This window comes from Rattus rattus, chromosome 8, assembly GCF_011064425.1.
Source record: "Rattus rattus isolate New Zealand chromosome 8, Rrattus_CSIRO_v1, whole genome shotgun sequence".
NCBI lineage: Eukaryota > Metazoa > Chordata > Mammalia > Rodentia > Muridae > Rattus > Rattus rattus.
In genome coordinates this window covers 48,722,736-48,734,654 of record NC_046161.1, presented here as the reverse complement: position 1 = coordinate 48,734,654, position 11,919 = coordinate 48,722,736, and the positions used below count along the sequence as shown (strand labels likewise).

At 48.6% G+C, this 11,919-nt stretch overlaps 1 protein-coding gene across 1 annotated transcript in view; it reads left to right on the top strand.

Moving 5' to 3' along the window:
- The first annotated feature begins 4,884 nt into the window (after positions 1 to 4,884).
- Positions 4,885 to 11,919, top strand: part of Acsbg1 (acyl-CoA synthetase bubblegum family member 1) — a 57,242-nt gene continuing 50,207 nt past the window's right edge. Inside the window, 1 exon segment of the mRNA XM_032911556.1 lies at positions 4,885 to 5,133. Coding sequence (XP_032767447.1) covers positions 4,889 to 5,133 — 245 coding nt within the window. The 5' untranslated portion in view covers positions 4,885 to 4,888.

Here is an 11,919-nt window from a genome sequence, read left to right as displayed (position 1 = left end):
CATTGGTCACATAAGGGCAATGCCTTCAGCCTTTCCACAGGTAGAGGGCAAGACCACAGGTCATGTAGGCTCAAGACAGAGCTCCATTATAATGAGGTACCTAAAGGCCTGGAGGCTTAGCCAATGAACTTCCCTTCCCAGACACTTCTCTCTGCAAAAGGGATTTAGTCTCAGGCCTCCTCTGAGAAGTGGGGTACAGTTTTACTCATCCACTTTCCACCATGACAATAAACTCCTTAAAACCACAGACTGTCTCTTTTCATGGACTGTCTCTTTTCATCGAGATCTGCCTTGGGAGATCCGCCTTGAGGAGCCACAGAGAAGGCCTTGCCTACAGAGTTACCGTCTAATCTCCCATAGAAGGCCTCCCTACACTCCCAGCCATGGCTGCCAAGTTAAGCTCAAGCCTCAAGCCGTCAAACCAAGGACTCTCCTCACAGAGCTCCCCTCTTCCCCCTTGGCCCAGGCTAGATCCAGCCTCTGGGCCCCCACTCTATTCTCAGATCTTCTGCGGCTCCCAGCAGTGCCTGGGTGTCTGAAAGCAAGAACCAGACGGCCTCAGCTTCCTTGCAGGCCTGGGGACCTCCAAACCAGTTCCAGTTGTCCAGGGGACCTCAGACTGTGCTTCCCCAACTCCAGAGTGCTGTCCCTGGGTTTCCCTACAGCCTGACACCCACCCGGAGACAGAGTGGGGTAAGCATGGTCAAAACTTCCTGCGTCCTGCCTTCCTGAGTGGCTGAGCCCTGTGGTGGAGCAGACTCGGGACCCCAAAACCCTACAAGAGATGGAACATTTTGTCCAAGATCATGCAACTCCTAAATAGAAGAACCAGGAGCTGCATTCAGGTTTGAGTGATGTCAAACCTTCAGAGTACCCATGGCTTGCCACTGTCAGATGAAGACCTGTGAATCTCTGTGGTTGGGGACTTCTCTCCTACTCAGGGCCAGGGAGGAGCTGCTCAGTAAGAGATGGATGTCTACAAGGCCAAGGACTTGGCTGCTGCCAGAAGTGTAGCCATAGTGAGGGAGGGAGAGACATCAAAATTCCAAATTCAGAGCCAAAGAAGTGACCAAGTGGGCAAGCGTGTTTGCTGTACAAGCTTGAGGTCCTGAGTTCAAATCCCCAGTACACGTGAAAGGCCTATAAGAGGAGTATGGCTGGACAGACAGCCTAGCTGAGTCGGTGAGTACAAGGACTCAGGGGACTACAGCAGAATGAAAGAGAAGACACCGGGCACTCTCCTGGCTCTCTCAAACTCCCACACTCCCACACACAGCCACAAGCACACAGTTAATCCTCATAACACACACAGGGAACACATTCTAACCACCTTCTGCTCTCCCACCACCTCCCTGAACTGACCTAACTTACCCACAGGCCAGGAAACCCGAGGGTGGAGGCTTCCATGGTTATCCTTCTTCCTTTTGGGCAGCAGCCAAGAAAGTGGACAGAGGGACTCTGGCAGATGGAATAACAATGGTAGCTGCATTTGTTTTGCAAGAGGAAACTATATTGCAATTTTCAAACTCAGCTAGCGCAGCCTCTCCCACTCTCTGGTGTTTTAGTCGCTGTGTCCCAGTACTGATTTTCTGTTGAGACATGTATCTTTTGTCCCCAGGTGACTTAAGAGTCAGTTCTCATCGGCCTCTGTTGCCAGCCCACCAAACCTCTCCTCACAGGGACTGACACGTAGGCTACCTCCTGTGATGGAAGGCTGACTGGACCTTGTTCCCTCTGATGTTCCTCTACACCCTTTGCTGGGCACCGTAGGGCTTTATCGCTTTCCTGGGTACCACCACCCTTAGGTCTCAGTGACCTCAACAATGACTTCTTTTCCAGACCCAGCCAGCTCTCTTGCCACTGCCCACCCCACACCAGGTCACTCATTTCTTCCTTTCCCCAGCTTTCATCGTGAACAAGGCTTCTGAACTTAAAAGCCCACAATTCCTTGTTGTTTCCTCCTTCTGATTCAGTTCCCCCATGGTAGAGGCACACTGAGATCCCTTACAGTGACATTTGTCATCCCCTCAGCACAGCTGATCAGTCCCCTGTCAAAGCTCTCCCCATTGCTTCCACGTGCACAGTTGGAGCTGGCAGTGACTTTGGCCAGCCTCCAGGCCATTACTTCATAATCTAAAGAGTTCAAACTGAGGCTCAGGGAGACTCCGGGATCAGTACAAACTTAAAGGGAATCTTTTTATTCCCCCAGAGATGAGGACCGAACCCAGGACCTTAGTGCTCTACCACCGAGCTAACTCCCCAACCCCTAAAAGGAATCTTGAAGAAGACTCAGGCCTCCTGTGCAGTCCCTCTCTATACTGGGGAGGCAGTTTGGGGGTGAATGTGGCTCATGCCCTGAATTGCTTGAGGACAGTTCAGTGTTTCCTAGTCACCTGCCTTCCTCATTTAAGAGCATCACCTGTGACCGGCATACTCACTGATCCTCTTGGGAGCATCTCTTACAGTGACAGCAACGTAGAAATCACAGAAAGCTGCACCAGGTTAACATATGAGAAAAGGTGGTTGGCAAGGAAGTCTGGAGCCTTCCCCACCTGGGCTTCATCTAACAAACAGAACATGTTTGTTACTACTAAATGTTATGTCTATGATGTACAAACATGAAAAGGGGGTTGCTATGGAAATGTCTTATAAAGATTGTTCCTTCTAGCTCAATGTTGTTGGGCCCTCTCTCAGCTCTCTAGCCCACTGTCACTCCTGGGACAGTTTGCCCTTTTTACATAAATGGCATCTGTGCCTATTTCTAGTCACTGGTGCCATCTTTTGCCTTGGGACACGAGAACTTGGGATCCGGTACCCTGTAGAGGGCAACATGTCCATAGAGGCTTATAGGCCGCAAGAGAATCGAGAGCTGTTAAACATGCAGGCTTTTCTCCTCAACAGAAGGCTGTGCGTGGTTGGTCCATCCAGAATGCTGGGAATGGATGCATTAATAACATTGTAACCTTTATTTTCTGTAGAGCCAAGCCTCGCCCAAATAATCCATTCTTATGAAAGAGGCCCCATGTACTTAGCATGAGTTTCCGATTGTATTACAAACCATTCTCCCCAGACTCTTATCCTGAGCAATGTTTCCCAGGCAATAGAATTTATTCTTGTGGAAGAGGTCACTGGTACTTTGTAAAAGACACGTACTTTACAAAGGAGTTTAGATGTAGCAATGCCTCAAGCTTTGTCGTGATAATTGTCATGGGGAAACTTTTCCTCAAAGTTGTACTGTGTTTAAATGTACCCAAAATAATCTGGGTCAGACTCCGGGAGGTTGAACCAGCCCAGCTAACTAAGTCGTGTTGAACTAGGTTTTCTTTTTACTGCTTGTGGTTCATTTCTCGGCTGGCAGTAAAGCTTCCAGGGACTCCACAGAGCCCTATGAATTCAGACCCATAGCCGTTTTTCTTTTTCCTTCTCTTGGTCTGTGTTTTAGATGCCAGGCGAAAGCCTAAACATGCTTTCTTTATCACTCACTGTTTCTCTGACCCTCATACCTAACTTAAACTTGACTTTCCATCTCCCTTCTCCTCTGGCAGATGTGTGTGTGTGTGTGTGTGTGTGTGTGTGTGTGTGTATGTATATATGTGTGTGTATATATATGTATATATATACATATATATATATATGCTTTCTTCTATGTCTATTTCTAAATTCTTTTATTAACAAGACCACAGACCCTAAAAGGGAACCTTGATTTTTCCCAAAAACAATAGGAACCCTGCCAAAATTGTCACTGAGTTAGATTTTTGTCTCCCCCAAATTAATGTCCACCCAGAGCATCAGAGGGTGGCCTTATTTGGAAATGGGCTTTATGCAGATGTAATCAGCTAAGACAAACTCATACCGGATTGCGATGGACCTGAGTCCGATGCTTGATGTTCTTATAAGGAAACAGAGATATAGACAGAGGGAACCAGCCATGGGAAAGTAGAGGGGATACAGACACTGCATATCAAAGCCAGGGAAGACAAGCAGAGGCACTGACCTGCGGAAACTGGGGCAGAGGCCAGCAGTCTTCCAGTGAGCCTTGGAGGGAACACCATCCTTTCACACCTGGATCTCAGGCCCTGGCCTCCAGAACTATGAGAGAATGCATTTTTGTTCCTCTAAACGATCTGGATTATAGTTTTGTTATTATTATTATTTTTTTAATTACAGAAGTCACAGGAACCAACATATTGTTCTCTTTAGAGGAGCTGTCTGGTATTCAGAGAAAAGTGCCTACTCTGTGCATTTCCGGCCTCTCTAGTCATGGCTGCCTGCCAACTAGCCTTTCCTCCTTAAACTAAAGGGGCAAATCCTAGCTTGTGTCTAGGTGTCCCCAAATGGCCCCATTTTGGGGTTCTATCCCATTCCTGTTTTAGTGCAGATGCTTCTACGAGCTATACAGTAGAGGTCCTTATTGGAAATTCCGCTTTCTTGTCCTCCCAATACCGAGCTCTTTGTGGGCAGGGGCTGTGGGCTCTCCTGTAGTGTCCAGTACAGGATCTACACCTAGGGACGGGGTCGGAGGGTGGGGGTGGGGGCACACCTTCCCGGCTTGCGTTCATCTGTTCACCTTGAGGATGCACAAGCTGAAACTGGGCGTCGAGACCAGCAGCTCTCTCAGGCTCAGGGTCTGGATTAGTGTTGGGAACCCCCTTTGCTCCAAAGTGTTCCTTTAAAGACAGTAAGGAGTTTTTCTGGGGGCCTAGAAGTCCTAAGCCCATTGGCCAGGCCTTCTGGGAGAACTGGGGGCCAATTTGCATAAAAATGAAGGTTGGCTTCATTGAAATTCTCCTCATCTTGAGTGCAGCGAAACCAGGAAGAAAAGGAAAGTTTTAGTCCTGAGCAACTTCACTGCCTAGGAACATTCTGAGCTTCTGAAAATAGAGAGGAAATGGGGCCCTCCGGGTCACTCCAGGCACCGCCCACCTCAGACCCACGCCCGCCCCCACTGTCTACTCAAGGCCAGCCTCTCACAGTGGGAGACCGCACTGTCTTCAGTGAATGCTCACAGCAGATGCCACGCAGTTCCGAAGCAGGATACTGCTGTTTGTCCAGGGACTCCAATATGCCTGACAGCAGAGACGATCAGCAGCAGGGTGCCAGCATGGGGCCCTCCCCAGACAACTCACAAACCAGGTGGGTTCGGTGCTCCGGTCTCAGCACGTGGAGCTTGGGACCTGGGGCAAGCTGCTCCGGTCTTTCTGAGCCTTGAAGGCTTCTTCACCTGATCTCTGTGAAGGAAACGGAGTGGGGCAGAGACATTTATCCTTTGGAGTGTGATTTAGTGCGTCTGTTCTTCTGTTGGCCGTTAGAGATTCAATTAAGGTACAAGTCCCACCGGTATGAAGAAAGACATTTTCAGTTAACAAGCATATTCCTTTGTCTGCGCAGAGTTGGAGGGGACCAACAAGGCACAAGGGGGAATAGGGGGGAGTCAATGACTGATAAGTTTAAGGGAGTGCCCATGGTCCCAGTTCCAGCCTGCTATGACCTTGGAAAGGCTCGGGCCCTCTCTGTCAGTACATGGGCAGTGACTGAATTTATCTAAAACCTCTGATATGGAGGAGTTGCAGTTGTGTCCTATAAGGAAACAAGAACACAGAATAGTGGAAGACGGAGCTCAGGGACAGCAGTGTGCTAAGCAGCTGGGTTGTATACAGGGGAGTTCAAGGACAAGGACCGAGGTCTGAAAATGTGCAGAACCTGCAAAATTTGAGCTATAAGAACATGGCCACCGTTCTCATGTGGCCTATGTGAAAAGAGGTGTGACAGATGGGAAGACACGTTAATGTACCCTCTTTAGACCTCTGGACAAACTTGTCAGGCCGGAGTGGGCTACTGTTTACCCAGAAACAGGATCCCTTCCCCCTGTAGGGATGGCAAGTGTAGGGGGACAACTGTGGCCCTGAACGTTTCTATGCTGTTGGCCCTGTCTACTCTGGGTGGCATCACTCATGAGCTCAGTGAGCAGAGGCTAGCCCGCCATCAGAGGTGATGCCCCCCAGAAGAGAAGTTTGGCCCTCGAAAATGAAGAACAAAGTCTGCTGGTTTTCAAAGTCCCTTGTTCTACTAAGTGAGGGCAGGTGAGTTTGTCCCAAGGACTTAATGGGGCACGCATGCTCATATGTCTCTCATCCGTCCCATCTCTTTCTGCATAGGGTCAGTAGCCCCAGCGTTTGCAGAAGTCCATGTATCAGGTTATGTTGACAGGGACACTTGGCCATGAGGGAAGAATTTTGAACACCTGAGCTCACAGGCCCTAGGTCTACCTCGATGATAACACGGATGGAGGTGGTCAAACCTAGGGGCTAGCTTCAGAGTGAAGAACTCTGTCATGGGAAGGAGCCCTACAGGACGGGGTGGGGGATGGGGGAGTGGGGGTGGCGGGCATGCAGGACAGACAAGGACTGGAAGCCAGGGTTGGAGTGTTAGCTCCATCACTTGCTTTCTGAGCAACTTTGAGTAAGTTGTTGAGCTTCTCTAAGTTTCAGTGTGTTTCTCTGTGCAATTGAAGGTGACCTTGACCTCCGTTGACCTTGATCATATATGAAGATGGTTCCAGGGATCCTGGGTCACACACACCACAGACACAGTGACCCCAGAACAAACCTCAGGGCATCTTGGCAGCAGATTGCCAAGATCATGGCTTGGGCTCTGGTCGGGCTCTGCTCCTGACTCAAGGCAGGACATACCCTCTCTGAGCCTCAGTTTCCCCATCTGTCCAACAGGGGAGGTGAATATGCCCTGGCAACCTTACAGTGTAGCCGCTAGAAGAGACCATTGATCTCTAATAGGAGTCACTGAAGCTGCCACATCTGTGGCCAGACAGGAGCTGCTTCTGGGTAGGGTTGATGGTGCCAAAAACCTCCTATAAACTGAGGAGAGACCCTTGCTCCTTCTTTCCTCTCTCAGCTGCAGAGGGTTTGGCTGGAGTCAGAGGAACAGGCATTGGACAGCTGAGGGGTGCCTAGAACTGGTATGCCTCTTGAGACTCAGGCTGTAGACCATGCCATCCACCAGAGGCTTTACTGAGCATGCCCTGGGCGATTAGATCTTGGCCATTATCAAGTCCCAGGTTTGGGAGAAACACTCCAATGGATGAAAGTCCTCAGAGGAACTCAAGAAGGAGACAGTTTTGAAAGACTACGGGTCCCAGGAAGTAGCAGGAGCAGCTATTAGACTAGCAGACTGGGGCCAGGCTAACTCATGAGTCTAGAGAGTCTGATGTGCCCTACTTGTGATGGACAGGCCTAGGGCAGCCAGCCAGAGAGGAACGGAAGTAGATAGGTACATCCCTTCATCCTTAGAAGATTCGAGAGCCACTCACAGTAGGTGGTGGTATGTGGGAAGTAAGGAACAGATATGGTGGTCACAGGGGACTGGACATGAGGTAGCTGGAAGAGGTGAGGCAGAAGATTGGTCTATAGAATTTCTGCCTTCAAACTGGGCCCCCACCCTTGCACATGTAAAATATCTGCTACACTCTTAGCTCTGCCTGAGAAGAGCCGGTGTGGACAGGACCGCCCTGACAGGCTGTCGTGGAAGACAGTCCAGGAGGCTGCAGCACGCTAGGCAAGAAAGGCTGTTCTCTCAGACAAAGCTTGCCAAGAATGGCAGGGAGAGATCATTCCATCGTAGGGACATGCTAACCTTAGAGGAACAGTCAGCATGGAATGCTGCCACGAGGTGCAAGTGTCCTCGGCATTGGGAACACTCAGGACCTTCCAGTTCTTCCCGACCCCCATTAGCCTACACTGCAAAATGCAGAAATGTGGCTTCTCTCTCTTTTCTTCATGCTTTGATATCTCTGTTGTTTTCCTGCTTTATAACACACTTATTCAAAATTATTAATTGTTGATCATTTAGGAATCCCACTAAACGCTAGACTACAAAGCAAGTCTCTGCCTTAAGGAGTTTGCGTACAGGCCAAGAAGACAGACATTAATAAACAATTATGCAATTAGTCATTAAACGTACAGTTTAATGATACCAAAAAGTAATTTTAAAATGTGGAGAAAAATGCTGATGTGCGTGTGGGTGGGTGGGGGGGTAGGTATTAGTTTGGCTTTCATGAAGACATGGGTTTTGTTCCCAGTGTCAAAGGGCTGGGGTCAGGGGCACTGGTGAGACTGCTCGGCCAGAAAAGTTGCTTGCCACCAAGCCTAACAATTTAAGTTCAATCCCCAGAACCTAAACGGTAGAAAAAGAACCAATCACTGCAGGTCGGCCCCTGACCTCCACATGCACATTCCCCAAACACACAGATAACTTTTGTTAATGTAGTAAAGAAAGGAAAGAAATACTCAGAGCCAGGGAATTACACACCCTACATGGTAAAGATGTCAACCCTTACATAATGTTTATTCTATCGAAATAAAAATGGTCTTTAATGTTGGCGATTAAAAAAATTGAGGTAATAGAGATCCAACTTAGTCTTGGGGATTAAGGAAGACTTGAAAGCCTGAGACCTGAAAGATAAGCGGAATTTCATTAGGCACCAGTGTTCTGAGGAAGAGTGGGAAGGACCTTGGCATTGAAGGCCAGTGGGGACGTGGCAGAGGTAGACCTCTAACAGCCATAGGAAGTCGAGGTATTGGTGTCAAGATATCCCAAAGGGCGGTATCTGCCAGGGAAGTCCCAGACGTATGAAAGCAATCTGGACATCTTCAAACTCTTCTGGCCAACTCTGGATCCTTGTAGGTTCCCTGGGTTGTTAGCCAAGCTGGCTCAAAGTCAGGCGCTGGGATCAACGCTACTCACTGTGCCCCCAGGCTGGCCCTTCTGAGTTCTTTAAGGCACCCCTGTGGTGCAGAAAGAGTGGAAGAGCTGGACAGTGAGAAGGAGGTCTACGGCACACTCTTTTGGGTACCCTGCTGGGATTACCTGCGCAAGACTGGACCCAACAGCATTCAGTCATAGGTGAGGGAGGGGCTCACGGGGCCGGGCTCCTCCTCCAAGTGCTATTGGCAGCTGATGGCTGCTGTGGGATCGGAAGTCATTGTCTTTAGAGGTACAGCCACTGGTGAGCTGTCCATGCTGCAGTGGATGCCCCACCATTCCAGTTTATACAGCCCTGCTCTCTCTCTCTCTCTCTCTCTCTCTCTCTCTCTCTCTCTCTCTCTCTCTCTCTCTCACACGCACGCACACACACACACCCCCACTGGAGAGATGGCTCAGTGGTTAAGAACACATACTGCTCTTGCAGAGATTTCCCATACCCTGTGTAATTCCACCTCCAGGGATATCCTACACTCTAGCCACCCCAACACATACATAATTAATAATAATGAACAAGAGAGCAGGAGGGCATTTGTTGAGAAAAGAGACTTGGGGCAAGGGAAGGGGATATGATAGGGAAGGTGTGAGTGTGACCAGAATGTATGTATGTATGTATGTATATATATATATATATATATATATATATATATATATGATTGCCAAGGGATACGTTAATAATTAAATTAATTAGTTCAAAGAAAAAATAATCTCCCGGACCGCTGGCTATGGCTCCTGACAGAGGCATGTGTGGAGAACACTTAGGAGCAGAGTGCCAGGAAACTATAAAGGTTATGATCACAGGAGAGACGTCAGGGCCTGAAGAGCTGAATGGGCGGGTGGGTGGGGCTTTATGAATGGAGGCAAATGTTTCACACGGTGAAGCGTACTGACTCCCAGGCACATAGCATGCAGTCAGCAACCCAAGTGGGATATAGAACACGCTCGCCATTCCAGGGAAGCTCTTCATGCCTGCCCACCTCTCTGCCTGTTCTCGAACGTTCTGTGTGTGAGCCAGCCAGAACGGGCCCTCCGTGCCTGGCTCTTGCTGCACCTTAGGCCTGAGCTGTCATTTGTGTCATTAAGTATTTCAGCCGCACAGTCTTTATTCTTCGTGTGTGCCCCGATGTGCTTATTCTTTATTCTGTCAAGGGTCATTTGAGTTTCCTGCTTTACTTAGTGTGTGTCACGCCGCCGCCGCAGCCCTCCTGCACCACTGCCACCTTTTTCAGAACAAGTGAGATGGTACTTGGGGTCCGCTTGGTAATACAAGATCATCTTCCTGTCCTGAGGTCCTTAATCACGTCCATAAAAACCCATCCTCTCCAAAATGTCCCATTTACAAGTTACCTGAGATGAGCATGTGGATAACCCGAGAGACATAATCCGATCCTGGCCTTGACTGGAGACCTTAGTTCTTTGCCAATGGTCCACTCTATGAGTTACTCCAGTGTCCTCACAGCATGGTGGCTGCTCACCAGGGCTACCAGAGAGTCATTGAGAATCATCCACACGTCTGGAGGCCATGCTGGGAAGACTCTGTGCTGAGAAGTGACCTTCTGGGACTTCTCAGCAAATGTCTTTCTATGGTCCTTCTCCGCATCATGTTACCATCATGCCTTCCAGGTAGGAAGGCCTCTGACAGTGGGTCAGGGATTCCCGGTCACATGTTTGGAGAGAGTCAGGTAGACACCATTTCTTTTTCTGACCTAGCCTTGGAAGCTAGGCACTTCCCTGCCTGCTTGTTGGAAGCTAAGGCATTAGGCTACCCCTTACTAAGGGGTGTGGGTGGGATTAATTAGACTTCACTTACGGATGGAAACAGTGTTTGAAATTTACAAGGTGGCCAGGCATGGTGGCACATGCCTGTCATCCCCGTCCTCAGGAGGCTGAGGCATGAGGGTTGACAGCTCAAGTCAGGATGGGACACCCAATCTCAAAAAAGAATTCTCAGACATGCTTTCCGATCTGTTTTGGCAGGTTTTGTGACAAATCCTCCTATCCTCCATTTGTAGGAAAATGTCATTCTTTTACCTTCCTTTTAAAGGTGGAGAGGATTCTGACTTTAATCCAAATATTCGCTCTAGCCATACTGACATCCCTATGGTTTCCTATGGCCAGTGGCCAGTCACTTCTGCTCTGTTCCTTTTCTGTAATGTGTCCTTTCTCCCTGTCCTCCATTCCTTTTAAAGTACTGCTCCCTTGCTGTTTGTTTGTTTGAGTTTGGTTTTGTTACAAGGAGTTTGACCATGTAAACTATACACTTTAACCAAGTGAATTTTATAGGGCAGCCTGGGTGGCACAGAGAGAGACTGTCTCAAAACCGTCCCATGCACAGAAAGGGAAGGAGGTGATAATAAATGTCATGGCACCAGCGAATGGTAAAGCATTGACACTAAGTGAAAGGGGAAATGGCAACCGGCCAGATATCAGCTCATCTCACTAGAGCTGAAGCGTCCATCCCATACCCAGCTCAACAATCCTCCTCTGAGAAGCAGGAAGCTTCCAGAGAAGCTGGTGTGTAAGCAGTTGCGGCAGCAAGGGTTCCAGTGCGCCCACAGCTTTGCCAACACACCTGTCCTTTTGTTACGGACACCCTGGCAGGTGTGAGCTGTTATTTCGTGTGGCTTTGAATCGGGTGTCCCAATGGCTGAAGATGTTGAGTAACCTTTAAAGACTTTGTTGACGTTTACACCTTCTTCAGAGAGAAGACTTTTCAATTCTCCTTTGGTTATCTATTGTTTGTTGTGTTCTATTATCCAGTAGCAAAGGCTTTGCTTTGCTTTGGTTTGGTCTCTTTCTGTAGCCCTGTCTGTCTGGAGACCAGGCCAGCCTTGAACACACACAAATCCACCTGCCTCTGCCTACCAAGTGCTGGGATTAAAGGTGTGCGTCACCACTAACCTTGGCAAGGGTTCTTTACACGTTCTAAAGACATATCTTTACCACATATCTGATTTGGAAACTATGTCCTCTTGTTTTCCTGGGTTAACATTTTCAGGTTCTTGACAGTGTCCTTTGAAGCTCAGATCATTTTAATTTCGGTTACATCTGATTTATCTGCTTTTTCTTTTGTTGCTTATATTTTTGGTGGCAAGTATAAGAAATCTTTGCTTAATTCACAGTCCTCGGATTTACTTCTTTCAG